Genomic DNA, 27384 nt, shown 5'->3' with positions numbered 1-27384 from the left:
TTCGATCTTACACATAAGTTCATAAAAGTATTTACAGTCACAGTTTAAGAAAAGTTATAGATAAAGATAGCATAAGTCCTGAAATTAAAAAATTTGCTAACATCCAATTTGGTTAAAATCCATTTCATCTATATACAAATACAATAAGAGTTTGAAAACCAGTCCTAAATATGAGCCGACCTGCTTGCTCTTTTTCAAACATGCCCATAAAAACAATGCTAGCGAAAAACACACAAAAGAATTCTGCAAGGTTTTGAGAAAAAGCAATGCTATGCGACAAAATTTAAAATTGTAACGCTTACAAATCGGTACAATAAAATTATATCTTTCCTGGCGGTAAAGACCACAAAAGAATAAAAGATGAAGATCATTTTGTGGGGCTAACTTGTCACATAGACACAGGGAAAGATCAGAATCTTTATATTTCTTCCCTGGATATCCTACCATCAGTGGTATCAAATTTAGGCGAAATCTTAACAAAATATATTTGTGATGTGGCAATGTAACATCAGCCAAATAAAAGTAGCTTCCCTCCTCCAGCACTGGGGTTAATTCATACAGACGAGCTGACTGAGTGTGGAAATGTTATTCTCATCTTAAATATTCGGCTCTCTGAATGAATATCTCAATTACTTTCCGCTTTGTAATGGAGTTACAGGTGGATGGATCTTTAAAAAGGTGACTTAGACCGATTGCAGTTAGTTCTGACGCCACGTACTTTATCCAACTGATCCTGCTGCAGTTGTCTGATTTTAAAATAGTTGATATTACATTTTGGGTAAGGAGGACTGTGTCCCTACGCCATATAGAATGCCACAACAGGAGTGGTGCCATTTTGATAGAATCCATAATGTATGGCAGAGTCAGTTCTATATGAAGCACATCATTCGAGTATGACTGGGGTAGGGAATTAAAAGACTTAAAAAATGTGTTCTCAATGGATTGCAGAGAATCTCTGGGAGCCATCCCCCATACTGCTGCCCCATACACTGCTGCCTCCTTTGTTTTCGCATGATAGATTTTTTCCATAGGAATTAGAGATTTGGCTCCCAATCTTTTAGAAAATGTTTTCAGTGCCACTAGACTTCTCTGCATACCCATTGCTCTGCCCTCCAGCAATTTGGACCATGATCAATTTTTATCAAAGAGAACACCTAAATAGGGAATATAGTCCACACCTCAATTTTACCAGAATCCATAAAAAAAAATGGTGGTCTTTCTCGTTTCCCTGCCCCCGCAATAATTATAAAAGATTTGGTCTGATTGACCTTTAAATCTAATGAATTCATAAAAACCGCATAGGCTGATATAAGATGCTAGAGCCCCATCCTATTTCGGGCCATCAGAACGGCGTCATCAGCATACGCCAATATCGGGAACCGCTGATGGTTGGAGAGCACAGGAACATCCAAGGCTGAGCCCTCAAGAAGTTTTCCCATGCCGTTGGTATAGATAGAGAATAAAAACTGTGCCGGGACGCAGCCTTGCCTTACCCTTCTTAAGATCTTAAATGATCGGGTACACTCCCCGTTCTTTCCGTAACTGACTGACGAGGAGGCGTCAGAGTACAGCTGTCTGATGAAGTCAACCAATGCCTCCAGTATCTGCCAGAGTCTTGGGTGGGACACGCAGTCAAAAGCTGCCTACAGGTCCATAAAGGCAAGATAGATCTTCCCACCCTTGGCTCTGACATATCTATCCACGATCAATGAGAGGTTCAGGCATTGGTCTATCGTGCCCTGACCCTCCTGGAAGTCATATTGGGACTCCATTAAAATATTCTTACTCCTCACCCATGCCTCCAATTTTGTCAGAAGAAGGCGGCCCATGAATTTGACTGTTGTATCAATTAGCGAAATTGGCCTGTAATTTTTAGGATTACTTTTATCTCCCTTTTTTATAGACTGGGACGATTATGCTAGTTTTCCAAGACACGGGCGACCAACTATAGCGATTTTATTAAAAACATTATTTAGAAGGTGGACCCATATATCCGTGTTCTCAAAAAAGAAGTTTATTGGAACACCATCGGGATTCGGGGCTTTCCCAGTACTGCAGGCCTTAATCCCATCCTTAACTTCTTTAGTGAGAAAAGAGAGAGGATTCCCGGAGATTATACAAACCGGTGGTATTGGGTAATCGGTTGGAGCAAAGGTACCTTTAAAGTGAGCCACCCACTCCTCCTCCCCTACATTAACATTGAGCGATGGATCATTAGGCATTTTGAAGTGGAGGCCATTTATTATTCCCCAAAACGCCTTAGAGTTACCCGAAGCCGCGGCCTGCTCTAATTTGGCCCATGTTTCTGCCTTTATCGCATTCTCCCTATTTTTCTTGGCTATTTTATGTTCCTTACGGAGAATGTCAATTTCAGAGGTGTTTCTAGGATTGCATCCTAAAGCTTTAGTGAGGGCTTTCTTTTTTTTTTTAACAAATAGCGTCAAACCAGCCCTTGACTTTTTTGGAGTTGTTCATGTTTTTTCTAGTAATTGTATTCCTTATATGATCTAAAAATTCTACAAAGGAAGACACCACAAGTTGGGGATGATTATCGCAGTCTAAACAATTACTAATATTATGAAGGGCATTCCTAATTATATTAGGTATCACTTTTGTTTTATCAATTTTGGGCCACTTCAATTGGTATCCATTCCGCCTGGCTAATATAGGCTGACCAATTACCTGAGACGTTGATGCAACCTTCTGGGTAGATTGGATCTCACAGAGCAAAATCGCATGGTCACTAAAAGCGTTAAATTGATTATTGATTTTGCTGCACCTGATATTTAAAGGATTTGAGACCAATATCAAATCAATAGTTGGTTCCTGATGTTCCCGGTGAAATGTTGGAGCCAAACCATCACCAACTGTGGCTAAGTTATTGACCATGAACATATTTCTCGTAGAGATTAACATATTCAGAGTGTTTCCATAGGTATTATGTGAAAAATGGTGGACAGGGTTGCCCCTCAAATCCTCCACACCACAAACCCGCTCTAAGTTATGGTGGCAAGGATGTATATTAAAATCTCCCAGCTAGATGATGTTTAGGAGAGCCTTTTGTTTAACACAATTGGTAGCTTTTTCAGTGGCACAGTTCACCTCATCCAAAACTTTATGCCTGTTTGGGCCAACATTGTTATTGTAGAAATGTATTAGAAGCCACTGATCTCGATTAGCAAACTCTAAAATAATCAGATGATGATATAGGGAGGTTCGTTCTAGTGTCTTTGCTTTTATTGCTAGGGTATTTGGAATCAAAGTTAACAAGCCCCCTTTCGCTCTACCCGCGGGGGACGGGGTTGCTCTTGTCTGATAGGAGCGATAACCATTTACAAAGATCTCCCCTGTGGCCCAGGTCTCCTGAAAGCAGGAGATATCTTGGTCCTGCCAAAGTTTAAGCCAGTCGGGATCCCCAAGTTTATTTGAAATACCTGCGACATTCCATGATGCTAATCTTATTACATCTGAATACCCCCTATCGCTACTACTAGGAATAACAGTCGGTACACTGCCAGTATTGTTTGCGGGAACCACCACAGGCGGAGAGGCCTGCCCCACCTGCCCGTTCCTAGGTAGTCAATCACAGTTTTCTAACCCTGAGAGGGGGGAAAATCTGTTCTCCATGTGAATTCTCTGGTTATCCAACTGATTGTAGTTCCCTAAGTTTTCTCTTGTATACAGGGGCGTTCCCACGATCAACTGTGGAAGGGGTCTAAAGAAGTAGCCCAATGAAAGGGCAGTGATCTGCGTCCCTACAGGAGGAATTCTATGCAGGTGGTCTAAAAGGAGTTTTGCTACATAAGGATTATTAAAATTAATCATGACGCAATCACCCTGGGTTACTTTCGGGGACACTCCCAACCACCCTACCATTCTGGCCATGATGATTTGATTGGCTAGGTATGGTCCCCCGCAACCGGAGCTCATTGCGTAACGGTTCAGCCAATAAAGTGACTTATCCATCAGCACAATCATTTTACTGCTGGTTATCACAGAAAAAGTGCACAGAGGCCTAATGCCAACATAAATTAATTCAGCAACATAAGTGAAACATCTGGGAGTTATGCCACACCGAGGGGCTGGTCCAACACCTTCTCTTTAAGTAGTTATACTAGGAGGCTTCTTCAATTTTGTTCTCTCCATCATTCAAGCAGCATATGTAGAAAGGAGTTTATTGTCAATATTTGTTTGCTTCCTGTGAAGAACCAGAGTATCTGTGTTCTCCTTTTCCAAAGGACATCGCACTTCTCTATTGAAGCAAGCAAGATCCACAGCTTTCTGCTTATGCCCCACATTGCTCAATATTGTAAAAACCTTTGCAGTGCCTTTGGACCCCATACCGTCTCCTAAACTCAAGTGACAAGTCTGGCTAAATACAGCTTCTTTGATTCTTAGACAGTTGTGTCCTTATTGTGTGCACCCTATTATACAGATGATGTTATTTTGTATACCATCATTAGATACAGGCAGTGTTTCATCTTGTGCAATCCGGCCTGGACTATCCAAACACTATTAAACTAGTAGGCCTGGGCTGTCAATTCCGTTTTGCTTGCGGAATTTGGGTAATTTCACGTTCCGCGGAGAACGCGGAATTCCCTAAAATTCTGCGGCTACGCCGAATTTTTTGCTTATTTGCACTTTCAAAATGTGTGTATTTCTCCTCGAGCACGCAAACAGCATTCGTGAAAAGGAAAAAACGCAATGCGAATGGACGGAACAAGCAATTTTGCGTGCTCGCAGAGATTTATTACTGTTTCGCGTAGCTCTGCGTATCACGACTACGCAAATTCCGGCCACCCCTTTAAACTAGGCTGACCAGACTACTTGTTAAAATTGCAGAATGAGTTCAAGAGGCCAAGCTAGTTAAAATGGGGCAGAAATACAGACCGTGCACCGTTTGACATCCAAAATGCGATTTTGTCCAATAAAGCTGCAAACTAATGCCTGCTTTTGGGAGAGTGCAGGACTGCAAGACAGTTTTATCCCCCTCCCCCAGTTCACTTTTAAATGCAAATGGACCAGCTGCTCTTTATGGGTGGAGGGATTTTTCCTTGGTAGGCAGATGCCCCCGGTACCCCAAGACCCTTCCTATTGAGGGGCGAGTCACTGTGTACACAATCACTTGTGGTACACAATCAGCGCAGCTCCCGTGGGTCTGTTTTCTCTGGTTCTCCTGTCTCTAATACAGAAGGGGAAGAGGCGTGGGGTGTTGTTCCGTGCCCTCAAGAAAATGAGGAGATACCACCTCGGAAACATGCATGTGTAAAATATACACATGCAATTAACAAGTGTCAGCTGCCCCTTCTATTACACAAAAGTGCTGCGACCCCCTCCCCCCCCAACACTTCACTCCCCCCGAAAAGGGTCACAAAAATCTGTTGGACTCCCAGGCATATCTGACTGTCATTGTGAGATGTAAAGAAGCGGCCATAGTGTGTAGCTTGTTGGGACCTGAAGTTGTCGACTAGATTAGAGCTCTCTGATTGGCCAGCAGTATGTGACAGATCTCTTCAGTTGGTGATGGCTGATGTATGGTCTGGTACGTACTGGATGATAGACAAGGCATATGTCTTATGTCCAGAAATATGAGGATCGGTCATGCACTATGTTATGCTATGGTATGCTATATCATGCCGCTCTTGCGTCATATGCAGGGCCTGCCTTCACTCTGACGCCATGAATCCTGGGGACTATAACGACAGGAATGTCTTGCCAACATTTTAACAACAACACTTGAGTGATCATTAGCAAAGCGTGTCGTCTCTGTCAGTTTTCCTGCCTTTTTCCACCTTTCCCAGAATGTATCCACAAGCTGCAGTGTGAGTCCTTCTGTGCTGGTGGTGCTGGGCCAAGGATTCTGTTAAGTGAGCGAACTGCAGGGTAGGAGTCCCTTGCACAGCCTGAAGCACACCACCTGCTTGTTCATCTTGTCACCATGAGCTTCCAAGCGAGGCTGGATCGCCATCAGCTAAACAAGGACAGCGGAAGCCGCATGTCGTGTTCAGGGCTTGCACTGGCAGCGACACTCATTCATCACAGTGTCTCAGTGCTCAATCTGCAGGCAAAGGCCAAGATCATTATTGTCTTTGGCAAGTCCATATCCGTCTCACTGCACTTCTGCGTTTTGAACAAGCCTCTTGCCTCTGGTGCTTCTTAGAATTCTAGAAACAATCCAGTTTATTACCAGGCTGCACAGGGGAGACAGTGGAGGCGCCTCAAGGAGCTAGGATGGGGTGGGAAGAGACGCTGGGGCATGAGATCTCGGAGGACGACTTTCTTCTAGCAGCTGACTCAGAATTATACATTATAAATTCTTGCAACATGTACTACACCCCTAAACAGCAACAAAAATGTGAACTCCGAGCAGACGACTCTTGCGCTAGATGCGGGACATCTGGGGCAGGGTTTCTGCACCTGGCGTACTCCTGTTCTCATGTATATGCTTATTGGAGAAAAGTCGCCATGCGCTATCCCTAATGATAGATGATAGGGTACAGCTGGATCCTGTGGTTGTCCTCCTAGGTCATGTTAAAGAAATAGAGGCACCAGACATGAAATTCATGACTTCAACTCTCTTGTTGGCAAAGAGGCAGGTGGCCAGTAGCTGAAGCTGAGGAAGGGCCCCTCAATTCAAGCACTGGCTAACCACCCTAACATTTTGTAATGAATATTTGCACTAGTTTGCAGAACTGTTGCCCGTGGCATCTAGACCGAGAGATATCTGACAACCTTTGAAATGATACTTGTTAAACCAGCTGCAGATTGGTGGAACAGAAATCACTGCTATCGAGCCCAGGGCATGTCGCTGGATCCCTTGAAAGGTGGGCGGCGGTCCCATTCGAAGACATGGAGGGATTGGAAATACTGAGTGTGTCTCCTGGCCTAACTCGTACCACGGCCTCAGATTGTACTCTTGTGCAACTCTGCTATAATTCAACTTCTGTACATTCTTCCTGACCAGATACTGTTCATGTGCACTGCTCATGTAATGTAACTTTGCTTCTTGATTACATTGACTTGTATCTAGAAAGCATGTTGAAAATACATTTTAAAAAAACAATCGAGTTTATGATCTTATTTACACTTTCTAGATATTGTATAACCCTACTGTTTGGCCTATATTTCGTTCTTTTTACTGCATTCTTTTAAGGTTTGTTTTTAAAATTAAGTTTTGTGTTTTATTCAGTAGAATGACCAGACACTGAACGATATTTTAACATCCATGGGTAGGGAATATACCACTCACAGGGGACCTTTCTCCATCACGTTCCAGCTTCATCTGCTTGATCAAACCATCTTTAATTCTGGATTAAAACATTGGATTGTTGAGCGCTCCATTGAAGGCATTAGAGTGATCCGGGCTTCTAATGCCTAGTAGAATACCAGAGCATCAACATTCTAATATTTATTCGCAGCTTTTGATGTGAACAAAGGCCTCACAGAGCCTGAGGGGCTTTCAAACTCCTCTGGGTCCGTGAGGCCTTTGTTTTACAAATTAGAACGTTCTTCCCTATAGGGGCTGAATGTTGTAATAGCCGTAGAGCCCTCCGTAACGGGCTCTAACGGCCATTAAAGGCCCGCTCCCTAGTTAATGGCCGATACAGCTTGCTATAGCGGCCTATAAGGCTATATTACAACATGGAATGGTTGAAGAAAAAAAAGGAGTAGCTCTGGGCTGATAATGGCTCATACAACCCTTGTGCTCCAACATTCCAATATTTATCTGTCTGTTTCTCCTTTTTTAATTTAGAGCATTTTACCCTCATTGGATTGAATGTTCTATTACATTTAAACCCCTTATTCCTCTGGCTATATACTTGTTCAAGACCCTCCCCTTCATTGGAGGTCCGAGCCACAACAACCGGTATAGCCCTCGGCAGCCAGCTATAAGGCTATATTAGAACATTGGAATGTTGGGAACTGCATTGAAGCCACAGAGGAGCTGATGGCTAATAACGGCTAGTACAGAATGTCTGCTGCAGCATTCCAATGTGTGTCTTTCTTGTTCTCTGTTTTTAATATAGAACACATTCTACTCTCAGTAGATGGAATGTACTAACAGATGTATAGGTCTTCTGATTCGAGCTGTACCACCTGTTAACAACCACCTCCTTCTGAGCTGCAGCTCAGGTTCAGGACCTTTAACAACCAGATATCCATTGGCATTGGGTTATAATGCCATATTAAACACTGAAATGTTAGAAGGTTCATTGAAGACAATGGAGAGGCATGTGGCCAATAATGGCTTGTACAAACCTTCTGCTCCAACATTCCAATGTTTGTCTATTTGTCTCCATTTTTAATATAGAACATTCTACGCAGAGTGGGTGGAATGTTCTAACAGCATTAGAGCACTTCTTAATGAAGGAATCATTTAAGGAGGCAGAAAGAAGGTTGCAAATGGACATAATCTTACTAGCAAAAAGGTCAGCGATTATTACAGAGTACTTCCGACGTAACCAACGATTAGGCCATACAAACCGGTGTGGAAAGTGTTTGAAAAGTCTCTTTCATAAGGTCAGGTCTGTACAATTTTGCCCACTTAAGACTGGAGGAGTTCTATAAGCCGTTTCTAAGTAGAAGAAGCAGAGGGTAAGTACACCTTCTTAGAAGGAGAGTCATATTTATGCCACAAGCGCTCTACATTTTTTGCAATGAAGTGTGGCATCTTTCAAAGTGTTATGGTAACAAGGAGCAGAGAAGTGGGTGCAATGAGAATTAGAGTAGGAAACTGAATCCGTTTTATCCAACACCAGTACAATTGTAGTGTTAAAATCATGAAGCTCCTCCTGTAGTGTAAAAGAGGCGGGAAAGGAAAAAGAATATGGGCCCGATTCACAGAACTAACTTAAGACAAAATCCTAAACTTACTACCATTTTGATATTCATAGAAGGCACTTACTCATTTTGATATTCACAGAAGGCACTTACTCATTTCGGTATTCACAGAAGTTAGGAGTCCTAACTTTAGGACTCCTAAATGCCTTCTATGAATACCGAAAGTCTTAAAATTCTGATTTTTCTCAATCTAGTAGTAGTAAAGTTAGGACTCCTAACTTTAGGTCTCCTAAAGGCCTCTGTGAATACCGAAAGTCTTAAAATTTGGATTGTTCTCAATTTAGTAGTAGTAAAGTTAGGACTCCTACCTTATCGGACTCCTAAATGCCTTCTGTGAGTACCGAAAATCTTAAAATTAGGATTTTCTCAGTTTAGGAGTAGTAAAGTTAGGAGTCCTAACTTGGCGGTGGGTGGGTCCTTGGTGAGGGAGAGGATGAGCTGGGTGTCGTCTGCGTAGGAGATGATGTTGAGGTTGTGATGGCGGGCCACATGTGCGAGGGAGGCCATGTAGACGTAGAACAGCGTTGGGCTGAGGGATGAGCCCTGAGGGCCGCCGCAGATGATGTCGGTGGCTTCGGATCTGAAGGGTGGGAGGCGGACGCTCTGGCTTCTGCCGGAGAGGAAGGACGTGGTCCAGTCAAGAGCCTTCTCTTGGATTCCGGCTTCTAGGAGGCTTGTCTTTAGAGTGAGATGGCAGACGGTGTTGAAGGCGGCTGACAGGTCCAGGAGGATGAGGGCTGATGTTTTGCCAACCTCACCTCATGGTGAGGTTGGTGTCCAGGAAGAGACCTAGGTTTGTAGGTTGGGATGAGTGTGGGTCTTAGTTCGGCGGGCCACCAGGTGGAGTCCCAGGGTGAGCTCTTATTTCCAAAGATCAGCACTTCAGCTAGATCACACAGTTACAGAAAACGGATTTGTCTTTCATCTTTTTATGTTTAATGCATTACGACTACCTCTAATAATGCCAGAGACATTTTCAAATTGTAAGTCTCTATTAAATTATACTCACTATAATAACTTGGTTTCACCTTCCCACTCTCTCTGTGATGAACTGTCCCAATATTTTTATGAGAAAGTAACAAATATATCCTCTCAAGAATCTTCTCCCTCTCCCACCTCATGGGCATGTCAGCCCACCTCAACTATTTCTAGAGGCCCTGTCCTTCCTCTTAGCCTTCTCTCTTGATACTCCTTTACATCTTCCAATAAACCAGAACCTCCTTCAGACCCCTGTCCTGCTACATATTCAACTTCATCCCCAATCCAGTGGGCCATTCCTGACACAATCTCTGTCTTCTTCTCATTACTAGTTCTACAGTACCTGCCACATGGAAGAACGCACAGATTGTTCATCTGTTAAAGAAACTATTAGCTCGCCCACCATTCATAACACTGCATCATTTAGCTTTCTACTTTTACTCATCATGATTTTTGAAATAAAAATGAACATTTGATTTTTGAAGTTTCTAGCAGTCCGTAAAATTCTTTATACCAACCAATCTGGCTTTCAACGACAACATATTACCAAATCTGCTCTAGTACCAATGATGGTAGTTATCTTGAGTCTCACAGGGGATTAGAGAGGGAGTGCCACCATGGTTCTCCTTGGGATGTATGACGTTATAACGCATACTTTTACTCCGCAGACCATTACAACGCGACTTTTACACCGCATACCGTTACAACGCATAGCGCCTTGGGGCGCTGGATAGTGGTAAGTATAATTTACTATTCTAACTCCAGTCCCCGTGGACCCTAGGGAAGGTGTTGGATAGTAAATTATACTTATTACCTATCCTAGAGCGCCCCCCAGCGCAATGCGTTGTAATGGTATGCGGAGTAATGGTCGCGTTGTAATGGGTCTGCGGAGTAAAAGATCCGTTGTAACGGGTGTATACCTTCTCCTTGACTTGTCAGCCGCCTTTTATGCAGTGGCAAACCAAAGCTTGCTTACCTGTCCCTCCTCGGTCAGCATTGTCGACCAAGCCTTGCCTAGATTTCCTGTTATGCGGCTAATAGTTCTCAAGCTGTCTGTCCTCCGCATTTTTGATCTTCCCCTAAACGTGTTATTCATGTTGTTCATAAGGATTTCCCCTCAGCCCCTCACTTTCAACATGTATGTGTGTCCTCTGGCCACATATATGCATATATCTTTAACATGCTAAGATATACACCAGTCTAAATTGTATTACACATCTTGGCCTTACTGATATATGAATCTGGTTATATGAGTACAAGTTATTGATTTTGAGGTCTTTAGAAACAGATGTTGGTCAGGGAAATCACTATGAAAACAAAATAATTAGGTCACAAATATCTGAATTGTGCAAATTTCATAAATCTTAAAGATCCCACCTCAGAGAAGTTGAGAAATTGGCAGTTGATAGAACTGGATTTTCAAAATGCCCAAAATAATCTCTGTAGACTCCCTGTTCACAGCACACTGTGTAAATTTTCACTCACATGCTTACTCTCACACTTGATTACAAATGCATGAATTTTAGAAATACAGAGAGGTTTCCAAGATTACGCTTGAAAACATGTGACAGTCTTTAGTTTCCAGGAATATTCACGGAGAAATGTTTAGACTTCCAATTTACGTCAGTTGCCCAGGCAATTGGGCATTGTGTAATCCTACAATGTGCACTCATATGTAAATGGCTTTGCATGAGTGAAATTGTTCTTTTCTCCACTGGTTCTGACGCCAATTTTGAGGGCATTCATTTCCTATTCTCACCCATAAAATGGATTTCCACCAGCCCTAGAAAGAGTAAATGGAATGTTTTCAGGATGAGGATGGATTGTGAAATGGTTTGTGACTAACCACAGATTTATGAGTTGGCAGGTTTGCACAAACCCCTAATGTGTCCAATATTACACCATACTGCTAAATACTGTATAGCGAAATCCTTTACATGTGTACATTTATGTTCTGTGGTTTCCCAACAATAACTGTGCTCTTCTGAATCAAGCTAATTGTTCTTAAGTGCAAAGTACACGCGTATATATGGTTTTGTGACTTGGGTACCTTTTGAGAGAGTAATGGTGCGTGGGGCAGGAGTGCATATAACATGGAAGGAATGAGAAAGAATGCGGTTGAGTAAGTTGCTGAGGTTAAGAATATGTATATCTTTGTTAAAATGACCACGAATTAGTTTTCATGACTGTTTTTCCTCGATTACCACAGAAAGCCGTGAGAATTCCTTCAGTCGCTCGCGGAGCTCCAGCGTCTCCAGCATAGACAAGGAGTCGAAGGAAGCCATCACTGCACTCTTCTTCATGGAGTCATTTGCACGAAAGAATGATGCCGTGGCGTCCCCGTGCCTGTGGGTGGGGACGAGCCTGGGTATGGTGTTGATAATCACCCTAAATATACCTACCACAGAGGAGTTGAGGCAATCCGAGCCTGTGATGGTGTCTCCAAGTGGTAAGGACATTTAATGCTGCTTCTTCTGTAGACTGTTGAATAATATGTATCTGCTCTTGCCCTGGGTCTGAAAACTCACTGCATCCCTTGTCAACCCCCATGTTCCTACAGTTTCCACCCACACCATGCATGTCATAAATGTAATTTCAAGGTTTTGTTGGGGACCTACTGAAATTAACAAACAGATTAATGTGGTAAAAGATTGGTGTAGAATAAAGTAGTTTTATTGCAGTAGTTGTCGCCTTGCCCACTCCTTCTCCAAAGCCCAAGTATTGTCAAATCCCTGTCTGTCCTAGGTGTTGGAATGCACCAGTGGCTCTCTTCTCTGAGTCACGCCTTCACAGACATGTATATGCGTGCATAAGCCCACACACTTCAGTGCCAGCGTACAGACATGCACATGCGCACACACAACCGTAGAGTGCCAAAATTTTTTGTCAAACTTACATTTCCTTGCTATTTCGACTTCCACTGGTGCTCTAAGCGGCCTCTCACCTCCCTCACAGGGCGGTGCTGCTGCTCCCAACGGGTTCTCTTCGGAGGAGGGCACAGCTCACTCGAGCGCCCCCTGCAGACTGTCGGAGAGCTTCGGCGGAAGTGTCTGAGGGAATGAGGGGGCAAATAGTAGTGCTTGGAGGGGAAGGGAAGCGACTGTCTCAGGGTGGAGGGGGCAAACGGAAAAGCATCAGGCTGTTTGGGGGAGGGGCAAGTGGGAGTACATCAGGTAGCCTGGGGAATGGGGCAAGCGGGAGAGCACCACACTGGGAGGAAGCATGCAGGAGTGACTGAGGGGTCAATGGTAGTGCCTCAAGCAAATGGGGAGATAGCCAGCTCCCCTCTCCTGTTCCTCATGTGGCTCCTACACTGTGTCTAGACTTGTTTTGCTTGCCTGTGAGGGTGGCCGGATGCATGCATCCTCGAACCACTAGCCCTGTAAGACCAATCAGCAGAATCAAGTGACTCACAACGAGCATGGATGGAAAAGTGAGATTTGTATTGTGATGTGAAAGTTGCACGTGGCTGACAAGAACACTTGTGGTTTCCTTTGAAGAGGGACCTCAGGTTCTGTTTTGAAGGCTTTAACATTGTCCATTTGTATGATGGTTTAATTAGGAATATATGATGATTAACTATGGTGGTTGGACGTGGACTTAAAGCATCTTAAATGTAGGCCTAGGTGTAAAATTCCACTTTGCTCGTGGAGTTTGCTGAATTTTTCCCACTCTGCGCTCAGCGTAGCGCATGGAGTTCCACGTTTTCCTATCTTGCGCTCACCAGCACTTAGTTGGGGCATATTATCAAGAACGGCGTTAAAATTATCGCCACTTCAGCGGCAGGAAACTGCCGCTAAAATGGCGATAATGGGCTTGATAATATGCCGTAGAGAATTCCCATAGAAGCCCATGTTCTGGTGTGAACAAGGGCTTCTATTGGAATTCTCAAGGGTATATTATCAAGCCAATTATCGCCGCTTTAGCAGCAGTTTCCTGCCGCTAAAGCGGCGATCATTTTAACCCCGTTCTTGATAATATGCCCCTTGGTGAGCACGAACGAGGAAAATCTTACTCCAGACCACCTCCCAGCGAGATTTCTCAGCGCGGCAGTCGTGGACTCGAGCAGCAGAAAGATGTGCCCTCTTGCACTGCATATGGTGACATTCGCACTGATTCTCCAGTACAAGACAAACACCCAGCGGTAAAAAATCTGCGCGAATGGCTCAACCTAACACACTCTCCCGCTGGTGGAACTCCGCGTAGCGCTGTGGATTTTTTGGGGGGGTCTCTTCCCAGAGTACCGCGGAGCTCTGCCCAGGCTTAATTAGATGATGAGGTTAGAAGTACATTCCTAGTTGCGACAAGAGCAGCACACTGATGCTCATATAAGATTTTGAAGTTCCAGAGGCTTGTAGATGTAAGGCAGCATGGTCAGTAGTTTGGACGAGAGGTCAGTGCTTCCAGCAAACAATGCAAAATCAAATGGAGTGGGTGCGTTAGATGAGCTCATCTTCCATACCAGAGCGGCCGGAGCTGGATTTTCCCATGACAGTATTTACACATGTGCCTCACTTGTTAACGGAAGAGAGTTTGCAAAATTCATCAATTATTTTATAGAAATTGTTTGTAATATGGATACGTTTCTAGGTTACTGTTATAATGCGCTGCTCGGATGTATGTACTGTATAAATGTTTAATTTGTTTGGATGGCTGTTAACTAACTTACGGAGTGCATCCATTCATAGTAACTATTGTTGTATTGTGTGCGTAAGTAGATGTCGAGTTCAGAAGCCACAGTGGGAAGTCATGGGAGGCAATGGCAGCCATTGCAAGTCCAGGCAGTCATAGTTCTAAGAGGTGCCACTGAGTGCAGTTAAAACCCTACTTTGCAGTTATTAGCGTTCTAGCCTTTAGTTGAATAAGAACTCTTAAGCCAGCATCTGTGCCTATGCAGTGCTGGTGAAACTTTAGCTGCATTGTTATCCCGTGAGTGGCATACAAAAAGGAGTATGCATGTGTAATGTAGGGTTTCTTTGAAGGAGGTTTCCTTCAGTACCATGTTGTAATTCCTCTTTGGTCAGGAAGTAAAGTTCAGATGTGGCAGGACTATCTGGCTACTACTACTAATACAGGAAGCCTAGTACTGAAACAATCAGCATTCTTTAGGGACTTCTGCAGATATCCTTTGCGCTGTCAAGAGTCCTCCTGTTTAGACCCTACTCTCCTGATCCTATCTTATGGTAGGTACCTGACTGTGCCACACAGCATAATCTCCTTTCTGCAGCCCACCAACATGGACAAGTAGAAAGGGATGGAGGCGTGGGGATCTCTATGTAAGATTTCTCTATGTATTCCCACTCTAATAGCACCAAGTCTGGTTATAATACTGTAGTGTAAATTATCTCATTGAACATTCATGATTTCAAGCAGACACCCTGGACATGCCGAGAGGCATGGGTCAAGACATGGGGCTGGTGCCCCCTCTGTGACACTGGCAGCACTTCCTGGTGCACCAACAGCCCTAGACTACCTATAATTTCTTGTGATGGCTGACTTTGTAGTCAAGAGCAGTCCAATACTTACGGCGGTGTCATCTACAACACCATGGGAAGAGCCTGTGCCACTACCAAATGCTGATGGCCCCAGAGTCCACTGGTATTTTCTATCCCATCTAATATCTATCCTTAACTATTAAATAACAACACAACCTTACAGTGGGCAATTTCTGTCAAATAACGACGCAGTATCAGGTTGATGATTATTAAGTTGATATTTACCAACTGACCCGCTCTCTTCCATTTTCTTCTATGGCTAGGGGAGCTTGCCTTCCATCTATCATCTCAAAGCTCTCCTGTGCTCACATTTTTGTCCTTCCACTTCCTGTTGCCCAGTGTCCGCCTGACAGTCGAGCATTCCACTCCGTCTCACTGCCTATAGTGTTGCTCTTATTGACATGGAGCAGTATGTGGTTGAACACCTAAGCCAATGCAACAGACTGAGACACCCATGTCGTTTTATGTATGGGCCCTCCTAGGCGCAGACTCTATCCTAGCTGCTGTTTACAACTAAAGACAATCGGTTTGTGATTCGAAAATTTCAGGAAGCTCGGAGCGCCCACGGTCGCCCCACAACAGCATTAGCTCAGCAAGTTCCTAGCTCCAGCACATGTACAGATGAAAGAGGTGGCTGGCATTATCATACTTCCAGAGCAGCTCATAAGTGGGCAAGGAGAAGCCGTCACCTTCAGGACAGAGAAAGCATACCTCTATTAGCAGAGGAGGACACATTGACACGAACTGCCACCACTTCATGTTTGCTTCTCTCACCTGCATGTTGACCGTAACTGAATGTATCCATGTTGTACTGGTAATATGTTTTGACTTAGTAATAAGATGGGGGGTGGGGGAGGATAGGTTCTCTACTCTTGGAGCCAGCCTCCACCGAGCAAGTCCCCAGACGCTCATCTTTATGGGCTACTGGTTGCTCTTCCCTGTGCCACCGCTGCGGCCTGGTGCACTGGTGGGAGCACAGGGCCCCTATAAGACCCTTTTTTCTGTTTCTCCTCTCAGTTTCTTTCTTACACCCCATCCAGATGCAAGAGATGGGACACAGGCCCTGAGTCAAGTGGCCAGACTCATCATACACCTCCCCAAAGAGATTGCCCATTCCAGCTTTACCATTGGAACTGACCCCCCCCTTATCTGTCCCAATGCCATAGCGACCCGGTCACCCTCTACACCTGTCACCAGAATGACACCACTAAGGATAGTCTCATGTATTAAGGGCTTGGCCTAAATCCTTCCATAACGCAGAGAGTACTGCTTCAATGGTTGAAACAAAAGAGAAAGATTTAACCCTATTCCAAGAAACCCTCTTACTTTATTCAGATACCAGGAGGTTGCGCTCCTATTGGTTCTGGCTACAAATGCATGCCTCTTATATATGCAAAACAAGATGGGTTGGAAATCTTATACTGCCTCTTTGATTTATCGACCAAACGAAGATAGAGAACAATTCTATACTGCTCTCTTTCCTATGGTGGCCCAGTTTACCTAGGGAGAGATAATCCTAGGTTGTGACTATAACAATCTCCTTGACCCTTCCACAGACCATTCCCACCCGCAACACAACGACTCACCACACCCCTTCCCATACCCAGGGGTTTGTTGACATTAACCTAGTGGATGTCTGGCGCCTCAAAAACACTTTTGATAAGGATTACACATTGTATTTGAATGTACACAAAGCATACAACTGGATAGTTTCTTGGTCACTAAGATGTTGCTGTCCCAGTTAGTTGATACCTCCAGCAATGTCTGATCAATATCGGATCATGCCCTGACCTGGCCCCTGCTGAGCCAGTATTCACCCCAGAAACCCTCCTCTCACCCATGGCTGATGACCTTAAGGGATCTTAGCTTGAGAGACTACATAAAAGATGTAATAGAACAATTCTTTAAGGTGACCACATCAGAGCTATGGGATGCTACCAAGTCCATCATTAGTGGGAAATTAATAGGGGTAAGCAATTTACCATCTCGGAAGTCTCCGGGCCCGAATGGCTTCTCAGCTTCTTTTTACAAGGCATAGGCCTCTCTACTCCTTAAGCCCCACACTAAAGTGTTTAACTATTCCCTGACCTCTCAAGCTGTCATTGAAACTATGCTAGACTCCCATTACGCTACCACTTAAACCAGACAACGATCCACGGATCAGCACATCTTACCGGCAGATAGCACTTTTAAATTGTGAAGTAAAATTGCGCACTTCCATACTGGTACGCAGACTCCACAACATTTGGCCATCACTCATCTCTCCCCAACAATCTGGCCTCATCAAAAACAGAAAACCCATGGATAATATCCATACAGCAGTTGCAGTGATGGAAGTGTCTGGAAGACGCAAGCAACCAATGGTCCTCCTCTCATTTGATGCAGAGACTGCCTTTGATAGGGTTGACTTGACTGGCACTATCTCAGCTTTCATCTAGGTGAATTACAAATGTCCCTCAGCAAAGATCAATGGCGAATACACTCCGGTGATACCGTTATCGTGAAAGATGAGACATGGGTGCCCTCCCTTTGCCCTGATCGCTTTGTTAATGGAACCACTTATAGCTAAGATATTAAGCAATCCACATATCAGTGGCGTGAAAGTCAGGGAGATGTAACATAGGTTGGCCTTGTTCACCGATGATATTCTCTGCTTCATAACCAATCCTGACCGATCTTTTCTAGCTTTACAAGTAGAACTTGACCAGTTTGCGGCAGTCTCAGGCTTCAAGATAAATGACACTAAATCTCAGGGCCTAGGCGTGCCAGACTCAACAGCGAACTAAGAGACATTATCCAGAAGGCAGGGTTTACCTAGATGGGAATCTCTATTAAACATCTGGGGATTCACATCCCAACACTCACCTAATCACTATAAGACTGCAATATCCTACCCCTCCAGCAGATTTTATTTAAAGACCAATATTGCTGGGGCACATTAGAAATGTCTCGCCTGCTACGCATAAATAGCCTAAAAATGTACTCCATGCTACCTCTACTCTATATGCTACAAACACTCACCTTGGCCACTCCAAAATAAACTCTTCTATAGTCATCAGAACATTTTATATTTTGCGTGGCAGGGCAAATGGGTTAGGGTAGCACGAGCCACGCTTTTTCGACCTATGGACAAAGGGGGACTTGGCTTCACTGATGTCATCAGCTACATCTGGGGCGCCCAGATACAATCAGCCCTGGATTATTATAATTATAAACCAAGATATTAAACCATGGGCGGAGGTAGAACAAACATTCTAAAACATCCCACTTAGGTATATACTGGGGTTTCTACCACATCATACCGATATGAGCATGCCCTCCTCCAGGTCACATCAACACTGCTACGCCACTGTTGGTCCCTGACACGCAGGAAGGAATTTCCCAAATACCCATTGCTTGATGCCTGTAACCCTGACTTTCCCCCAGGGGTTGCTGACCCAAGATGCACTAACTGAAGGATTTTTTTAGAAGATGGCAATCTTTGGACCCGTGAAACTACAATAGAAAAGTGATCTTTAAACAGAGGAGATGTTTGTCACCAAATACAAGTGTTAGATTAAGTGGGAGGGAGACAGCACCGAAATCGGATTAGAAGAGAGGTAACACATCTAGAGTCCCTCTTTAGTACCAAGTTATATCCTAGCTTTAGAAATACATCCTTGAGCTCAGCCCCCACTACAAACCGAGTGGGAGCTGGATCTAGAAGCAGACATTCCCGATGGTGCTTGGAGGGCAGCGGGGTCCTCCATATGTATTCAATTTAGAGTTAGCACCTAAAAATTATTAACCAGATGGTACCTCAGCCCCAAATGACTCCATTCCATGTTTGGCAGCTCAGCTAGCTGTTGGAAAGACTGCGGTAAACGAGGCATGATTCTTCATACTTGGTGCACTTGCCCAGGCATTCAAACCTTTTGGCGGGAAATCTTAACACAAATACAACAGATAACCCACATCACTCTTCCCCACTGCCCTCTCACAATCCTTCTTGGCCACCACCAGGGAGACAAAGGGACCTACCCACTTATCACACCTCTTTTAAAACTGATGTTTCACTTCTTACTAGTGGCTTGGTTTAGCATAACTCCCTACACTACCTTCTATTAATTCAGCGGGGCGTATACGTTCAATTTGTGCTATGGACTGCTTAACGGCATTGGTTCATGACTGCATGTATATGTTTGATAAGACCTGTGGCCCCATTGTTACATATGTGAAAAGGGAGCAGGGGGCGAAGAGTATTCCGCCTTTACTGACACCACTCCTACGCCAATCTGACATTTGCAATCTCTCCTGATCGGAAGACGAATGCACCTGACAGGCCTCGGTAAATCACTCGCTGCTGGCAGCCGACTTGACCGATCTGCACTGGTAATCCCATCCTTGACTGTGGAGGACATGGACGCCCCACTCCCAAGGACATCTATGGACCTTCTGTAATCCTCCTTTTAGCGTTGTCCCATTTATTTGACAGTGTCATATAGATGAGTGGTTTGGCTTCCCACTCTTGCTTGTTACCCCCTACCCCTTCTAAGTGTATTGTACTGCTTAGAAATGTTGTATGATTTTGTAGGCAAGAAAAGTAAATAAGAAAGTTGTAAGAAAAGAACTCACGACATGTATTACCCAACAGTCCTAAATCATTCATCTACCTAATGCTAAGCGGGAGGAGTTATTCTGGACCAAGGGGATCTGGAGAAGTCCACCCGAAGGGCACAGCAGTGTAATCAGAATGTGTTAGCAGAGTATAGAGGTGCACAACTGTGCATTTGGTAGCCTTGACACATTCTCAAACTTTGCATAAAGTTCTAGTGAGAACTGTGCAGTGACAACACAGGTGCCCAGGTGACGAGAAGGACAAACATGCTGTCATAGTCATTGTAATCATCTTGAGACTTTGTCAGCCATAGCCTCATACTCAGTAGCCATCTAAAATTCTATATCCTGTTGGTACGACCCAGCCACAAATGTTTGAACACGTGCTTGGCTTGTTCTGTTTTTTAATCCTATTTACGTAAGCGACAGAGAGTTACCGTGTCGGCTTTCAGAGCTCTACAAAAGGAGCTTCTGTGACCTCTTTGTATCCCTAATCACTGATCCCCACGCCTGCCCTTGTAATTGTTCCTATGCACAATGAAAGCAGAAAAAGGCATTTTGAATGGAAAAGAGACGCCCCTAATGTTCTTTTGAAATGATTTGAAAGAAGGTCACAGCGATTTCATCCATGACCTTTGGTTAATGTACCTTAATTTGCAGCTGGAAGACTGTGGTGGCTGTGTGGAATTGACCAAGGTGTGTTCTGTCCCCCTGGGGCTGGAATGAGCCACTGTGTGAAACTGTAATGTACTTGGGCAATCAATGAACTAGATTGCTGTATTTTTCTTGCAACAGGGACGGTGCTGATGCTGAAAGGAGCTGTGCTGACCTTTTCTTTCCTGGACTGTATGGGTGGTTTGATACACCCACCATATGAAGTGTGGAGGGACCCAAACTGCATCGACGAGGGCGAGAAGACGCGGAAAAGGAAACTCGTCACCTTCTCGCCGTCCTCCTCCCAGGACATGGGAGACAATCAGTTTGCCATAGTCTGCTCTGAAAAACAAGCCAAAGTCTTCTCCCTGCCTTCTCAGACCTGCCTCTATGTGCACAACATCACCGAGACGTCCTTCATCCTCCGCGCAGATGTGGTGATCATGTGCAACTGCGTCTGCCTCGCGTGCTTCTGTGCCAATGGACACATCATGACAATGAGGTAAGTCTGACGACACCAAAGGTGGTGGATATGCCAACACAGTCTTCCTGTTCATCCTCCTGTATCTGTCAATCTGTCTTTGCAGCTCTATGTATCTATCTGTCTATCTATCTATCTATCTATCTGTCTGTCTGTCTGTCTGTCTGTCTGTCTATCTATCTATCTATCTGTCTATCTGCCTTTCTGTCTGTCTGTCTGTCTGTCTGTCTGTCTGTCTGTCTATCTGTCTGTCTATCTATCTATCTATCTATCTGTCTGTCTGTCTGTCTGTCTGTCTGTCTGTCTATCTATCTATCTATCTATCTATCTATCTATCTATCTATCTATCTATCTATCTATCTATCTATCTATCTATCTATCTGCCTTTCTGTCTGTCTGTCTGCCTGTCTATCTGTCTATCTATCTATCTATCTATCTATCTATCTATCTATCTATCTATCTATCTATCTATCTATCTATCTATCTATCTATCTATCTGTCTGTCTGTCTGTCTGTCTATCTATCTATCTATCTATCTGTCTGTCTGTCTGTCTGTCTGCCTGTCTGTCTGTCTGTCTGTCTGTCTGTCTATCTGTCTATCTATCTATCTATCTATCTGTCTGTATATCTGTCTATCTGCCTTTCTGTCTGTCGATCTATGGGAATAAGAATGTTATAAAAAGGGAATGAGCATTTTATAAACTTCCCTATGATGCACGTGCAGAAATTGCTCTACTAAACAAAATCTCTGCACACAAGGGACAAGGGAATTACTTGTCTGGAATGTATTTGAATACAATTATGTAGGATGCTTAACATTCACGAGTTAGAAGTTGTAATAAAGTGAGAGTTTAGTGAATTAATTAACAAGTCATAGATCTCCGCAGTGCACAGCCACAGGCCACAACTTTCTTTGACAATCAAGACTTTGTAACAGAGGTACATCTTAGGGTATCTGGTCACAGTCAAAAAGTTAAAGCGAGGTTAAGTTTGGCAAACAAAACCTTAAAAGACAAGGGGCCTCATTTATGAGGCTGTGCGTCACTTTTACGCCGCTGGTGCGTCACTTTTTGTGACGCACCAGTGGTGTAAAAAATGTGCCTTGTTGCGCCATATTTGCAAAGTGACGCATCTAGGTAAATGCGTCACTTTGTAAACCCCTGCGCCACATTATACCTGCACCAGGTATAATGTATGCAAGGGGGCGTATTGACGCAAGAAAGGGTCGTAGAAGTGACGCAGTGAAATCTATGTGATTTCACTGCATCACTTCTAGGACACAAATGCGTCAATTTCTTACGCCTGCCTCACAGCAGGCGTAAGACTGACGCAGGCCCTTTCACATGGGGCTTGCCCCATGTGAAAGGACACATTGCTGGAGTTGCGTCACTTTTGTGACACACTCCAGCAATGCGTCACTTTTGCACCTACAGATATGTCAGAAATACTGACGTATCTGTGACTCCTTGCGCAATGATGCGTCTTACTGTAAATATGACGCATCATTGGTGTCGCAAGGAGGGCGCAGTGAAAAGTGACGCATCGCTGTTTTCACGCAGCGATGCGTCACTTTTCATAAATGAGGCCCAAGAAATTCAAACGTTAACTAACTCACCTTCCATCCATCCTATCAGGAAAGGTTGGAATGAGATGTGAATGAGTGCCAGAATGTATTGGTATCATAAATGGCACACCATTCTCTGGGCCTACAAAAATCAGGGCCTGGAAAGGAACATTGCCCCACTGTTACAGAAATGTGCCAAAAAGGCAAGTGAAGATGAACAAAAAAACTGTAAAGTAAATAAAATAAAGTTCAGTAAGGAAAAAGTGAAACAATAATTCAGTTGCAAAGTAGCCCAAGTGCAAACACTAACAACTGATAAAGCAACCTTTAAAAATGAGTTGAACACAATGCAAAAGAGGTTGGAAGAGAGTTACCCAAACATAAACAAATAAAAGTAACATAACATTCACATTTTAAAACATATAACCATCAACAAATAAACTAAGAAATCGTCAAATAGAGGTTTACAAACAAGAAAATAAAATGTAGAATATATGTGGCAGTCAGAAGACGACAAACGAGGGCACAATAAAAATGACAACAAATATTCCCACTTTAAGAAGTTTCCATACCCTTATGTCTACTATTTTTAGGGTGTAATATTTAATATTTAATTATTGAACATTCAAACAAAAGATGCACAACTGCAGAGGCAGGCATTCCCAACCAGCGAATGTCTTAAGGCATGCAAGGTCCAACAACTACAGTCAGGTGTTGTCCCAGAGAGTCTAAAAAGTCTGTCTTAGCACCACTCATAAACAAGCATTGGAAATGCAATAGGTCTCGCATTAGAAAAGTTGGAGCTATTGGCCTTGTAAATCTAATAATTTTTTAAGTTATGTTTATGTTTTTATAATAGCAAATGTATTAATTTTGTTATTGTAAATGCCAATATTTATAGAATTTGCAAATGTGACACCTATAGCATTATTTAACATTTTTTGTGTCATTTGTAATAAAGCTTGAAACATTGAGAGAACATATTTGAACAAGTGATGATGTGGTGGTGCTGAGTGATGCTGTTGTTGCGCTGAGTGATGCTGTGGTTGCGCTGAGTGATGCTGTGGTTGTGCTGAGTGATGCTGTGGTTGCGCTGAGTGATGCTGTGGTTGTGCTGAGTGATGCTGTGGTTGTGCTGAGTGATGCTGTGGTTGTGCTGAGTGGTGCTGTGGTGGTGCTGAGTGATAATGTGGTGGTGCTGAGTGATAATGTGGTGGGGCTGAGTGGTGCTGTGGTGGCGCTGAGTGATGCTGTGGTTGCGCTGAGTGATGCTGTGGTTGCGCTGAGTGGTGCTGAGTGATGCTGTGGTGGTGCTGTGGTGGTGCTGATCAGTGCTGTGGTGGTGCTGAATGATGCTGTGGTGGTGCTGACTGGTGCTGTGGTGGTGCTGTGGTGGTGCTGAGTGGTGCTGTGGTGGTGCCAAGTGATAATGTGGTGGTGCTGAGGTGGTGCTGAGTGGTGCTGAGGTGGTGCTGACTGATGCTGTGGTGGTGCTGAGTGGTGCTGTGGTGGTGCTGAGTGATGCTGTGGTGGTGCTGAGTGCTGCTGTGGTGGTTCTGAGTGGTGCTGTGGTAGTGCTGAGTGGTGCTGTGGTGGTGCTGAGTGATAATGTGGTGGTGCTGAGTGGTGCTGTGGTGGTGCTGAGTGGTGCTGAGGGATAATGTGGTGGTGCTGAGTGATGCTGCGGTGGTGCTGAGTGGTGATGTGGTGGTGCTGAGTGGTGCTGTGTTGGTGCTGAGTGGTGCTGTGGTGGTGCTGAGTGATAATGTGGTGGTGCTGAGTGATAATGCGGTGGTGCTGAGTGGTGCTGTGGTGGCGCTGAGTGATGCTGTGGTTGCGCTGAGTGATGCTGTGGTTGCGCTGAGTGGTGCTGTGGTGGTGCTGAGTGATGCTGTGGTGATGCTGAGTGATGCTGTGGTGGTGCTGATTAGTGCTGTGGTGGTGCTGAGTGATGCTGTGGTGGTGCTGATTAGTGCTGTGGTGGTGCTGAGTGATGCTGTGGTGGTGCTGAGTGGTGCTGTGGTGGTGCTGTGGTGGTGCTGTGGTGGTGCTGAGTGATAATGTGGTGGTGCTGAGTGATAATGTGGTGGTGCTGAGGTGGTGCTGAGTGGTGCTGTGGTGGTGCTGAGTGATGCTGTGGTGGTGCTGAGTGGTGCTATGGTGGTGCTGTGGTGGTGCTGAGTGGTGCTGAGTAATGCTGTGGTGGTGCTGAGTGCTGCTGTGGTGGTGCTGAGTGCTGCTGTGGTGGTTCTGAGTGGTGCTGTGGTGGTGCTGAGTGGTGCTGTGGTGGTGCTGAGTGATAATGTGGGGGTGCTGAGTGATGCTGTGGTGGTGCTGAGTGGTGATGTGGTGGTGCTGAGTGGTGCTGTGGTGGTGCTGAGTGATAATGTGGTGGTGCTGAGTGATAATGTGGTGGTGCTGAGTGATGCTGGTTTAGCGCTGAGTGGTGCTGTGGTGGTGCTGAGTGGTGAGAGGGTGGGTGAGAGGGTGAGGGTGTGTGTGAGGGTGAGGGTGTGTGAGAGGGTGAGGGGGTGTGTGAGGGTGAGGGGGTGTGAGGGTGTGTGTAAGGGTGAGGGTGTGTGAGGGTGAGGCGGTGAGAGGGGGTGTGAGGGTGAGATTGATATTGTGGGAGCGGTGTGCTCAGGTGCTCTGCAATAGGGACTCTTATTTAAAGCTGTGACGATTAGGGCTGAGATGAGTTTTGTCTTCGCCACAGTCTTTTGAAACTGTAAAACTGTCAACATTTTCAATGTATACCTAGTCCGATATGTCTGGCAGAGATAACCTTGCAAAAAATCAATACCACCTTACTATCTCCGAAAGGCTTAGTCAGCTTTTTTTCACACGTAGTGTACCCACTCGTGCAACATACAAATTGTTCTCCCTACAAAGAACCTGCAAATCATTGAGAGCAATTTATTGTCTAGCTCAGATGTCTCCTTTTACTACAAACTCCTGGCAAGTTGAAAGTGCTCCATGTTTTTCTGTAACTGTATAAAGTATTTCAGTTATACATAAAGTGCTACAATAACCTTGGATTTGAGAGGGCTATATAAAAACATTAAATAAAATGCTAGTCCCTGTGCAGGGTTAACCGTCTGGGGAACTGCACATTCTCAAGCCTCTGCGTATCACAACGTATTTGGCAAGAACAATTGAACCATCACAAACCGTCGGTTCCGCAGGCGTTCTTTCATCCTTATTTTGCCTACTTATGACTGTCACACATAACATAACCCATTTAAGTACTTTCTGGCGGGGCAAGGAGAGTTAAGTGGAAAGGTAAAAAAAACAAGAGGTGGTGTATTATGTCATAATGCGCTGATCATCGAGTAAGGAAGAAAGCAAAACAAGCAGCAATATCGAGAGGTGGTGGGGGCAGGGTGAAGGGTTAATGGGTAGGGAGATACGGCACAGGCTGGGCAGGTTGCGATCTGGGTGGCAGGAAACAGGACACTTTGATGTGGTGTGCGAGGCGGGCAGAAAGGACGGGGGAGGTGGGAGGTGGGAGGAGGAGTGGTGCAGGCGTGGGGTGGGGAGCGGAGCCTTTGAAGAGACAAATGGTGGTTTGTGACCCAGCTGGTTTTTTTTTTAATGCGAACGGAGCACATGAACTCGGGCAAATCCGGCTGGTTTCAAAGTTTATTTGGCCTACATAAATTTCCATAAAGACATGGAGCATTCAACTGCCAGACACCAGTCACTTCAATAGTGCCTTACAGAAGTTCATTAAGCGTTTCTGTGATTGCATGGTGAAAGCCGGGTTTTATAGTATTTTGTGTACAGTGGTGAATAATATCATTCTTACACATAACCCTTTACCGAGGCAAAACTCTAACTAGCCTGTCTCACGCCTTTGCCATGTGACACTCTGCATGTCTCCTCTTGTAATCATACTGTTTTCATTATCCTTCTGTGGCAGGGAATACAATTGGGCTTTCTTTCTTTTCAAGTGATGCAATTAGCCTCTCTGCTCCAGCATTCTGTCTGTGCAATGTCAATGTTAAACGTTGCTTTCTCCACGTTAAATGTCGACATTTCTCTGCCTTTAAGGGAGCCGATTTAAAAAGAAATACCTTTTACTACATTCAAGGGAATCACAAAAATTCTAAGCAAATGCAACTGAGAGCCTGATTAAAAGTTTGGGGGTAGTCCGTCACAATTTTCTAGTATAGTCCAAGTGCTACAGCCATGGGATATAATGTACTCGTTGTAGTAAGGGCGACGGGATTTCTGTCACATTTGTGACATACACCGAATTCAAAAGTAGGCCCATTTTGTCCATTGTGTCCTAGCCTAAAAAACATTGGGCTTTTTAAATGTAAGTTTATTATAAGCCGTTTTCCCATAGACGAGTACGACTGCGAAGAAATAACCACATTTAAATGTATGCACATATGGATTAAATGGCTTAATATTTTACAGAAGAATTGTTTATGGTCCACGGCTGTGAGGTTTGTTATAGAAGCAGAGACAGCTTTGCACCATACATCAGTGGGCCTCGGAGGTATCAAGCGCCTCTTTGAAATCAGGGGATGTGCTTGAGAAATAGAGCTGAGGGACAGCGAGTGCTCCCGCAGCATTGAGGACACGGCCAGTCAGAGGATGAAGTGTGAAGGGCCCCGGGGTGTGAGGAAAAGGGGGAGACATCAGGGGGAGGGGAGGATGCATGGGATATGGGAGAGGCGGGGGGTGGAGGGATGAGGTGCGTTACGGAAATAGAGGCGAGAGGACAATGTAGACACCGTACAACGCAGAAGGGAGAGGGGGCAGAA

General features: G+C 44.5%; 1 protein-coding gene across 1 annotated transcript in view; it reads left to right on the top strand.

The window, feature by feature from the left end:
* STXBP5L (syntaxin binding protein 5L) overlaps positions 1-27384 on the top strand; it is a 1741945-nt gene that overhangs the window by 1676393 nt on the left and 38168 nt on the right. Inside the window, exons 21-22 of the mRNA XM_078656640.1 lie at positions 12029-12268; positions 20706-21066. Of these exons, the coding sequence (XP_078512766.1) occupies positions 12029-12268; positions 20706-21066 (601 nt within the window). The remainder of the gene's footprint in view (positions 1-12028; positions 12269-20705; positions 21067-27384) is intronic.

This window comes from Lissotriton helveticus, chromosome 8 (assembly GCF_964261635.1).
Source record: "Lissotriton helveticus chromosome 8, aLisHel1.1, whole genome shotgun sequence".
In the NCBI taxonomy this organism is placed as follows: domain Eukaryota; kingdom Metazoa; phylum Chordata; class Amphibia; order Caudata; family Salamandridae; genus Lissotriton; species Lissotriton helveticus.
This window is presented reverse-complemented; position numbering and strand designations above follow the sequence as displayed.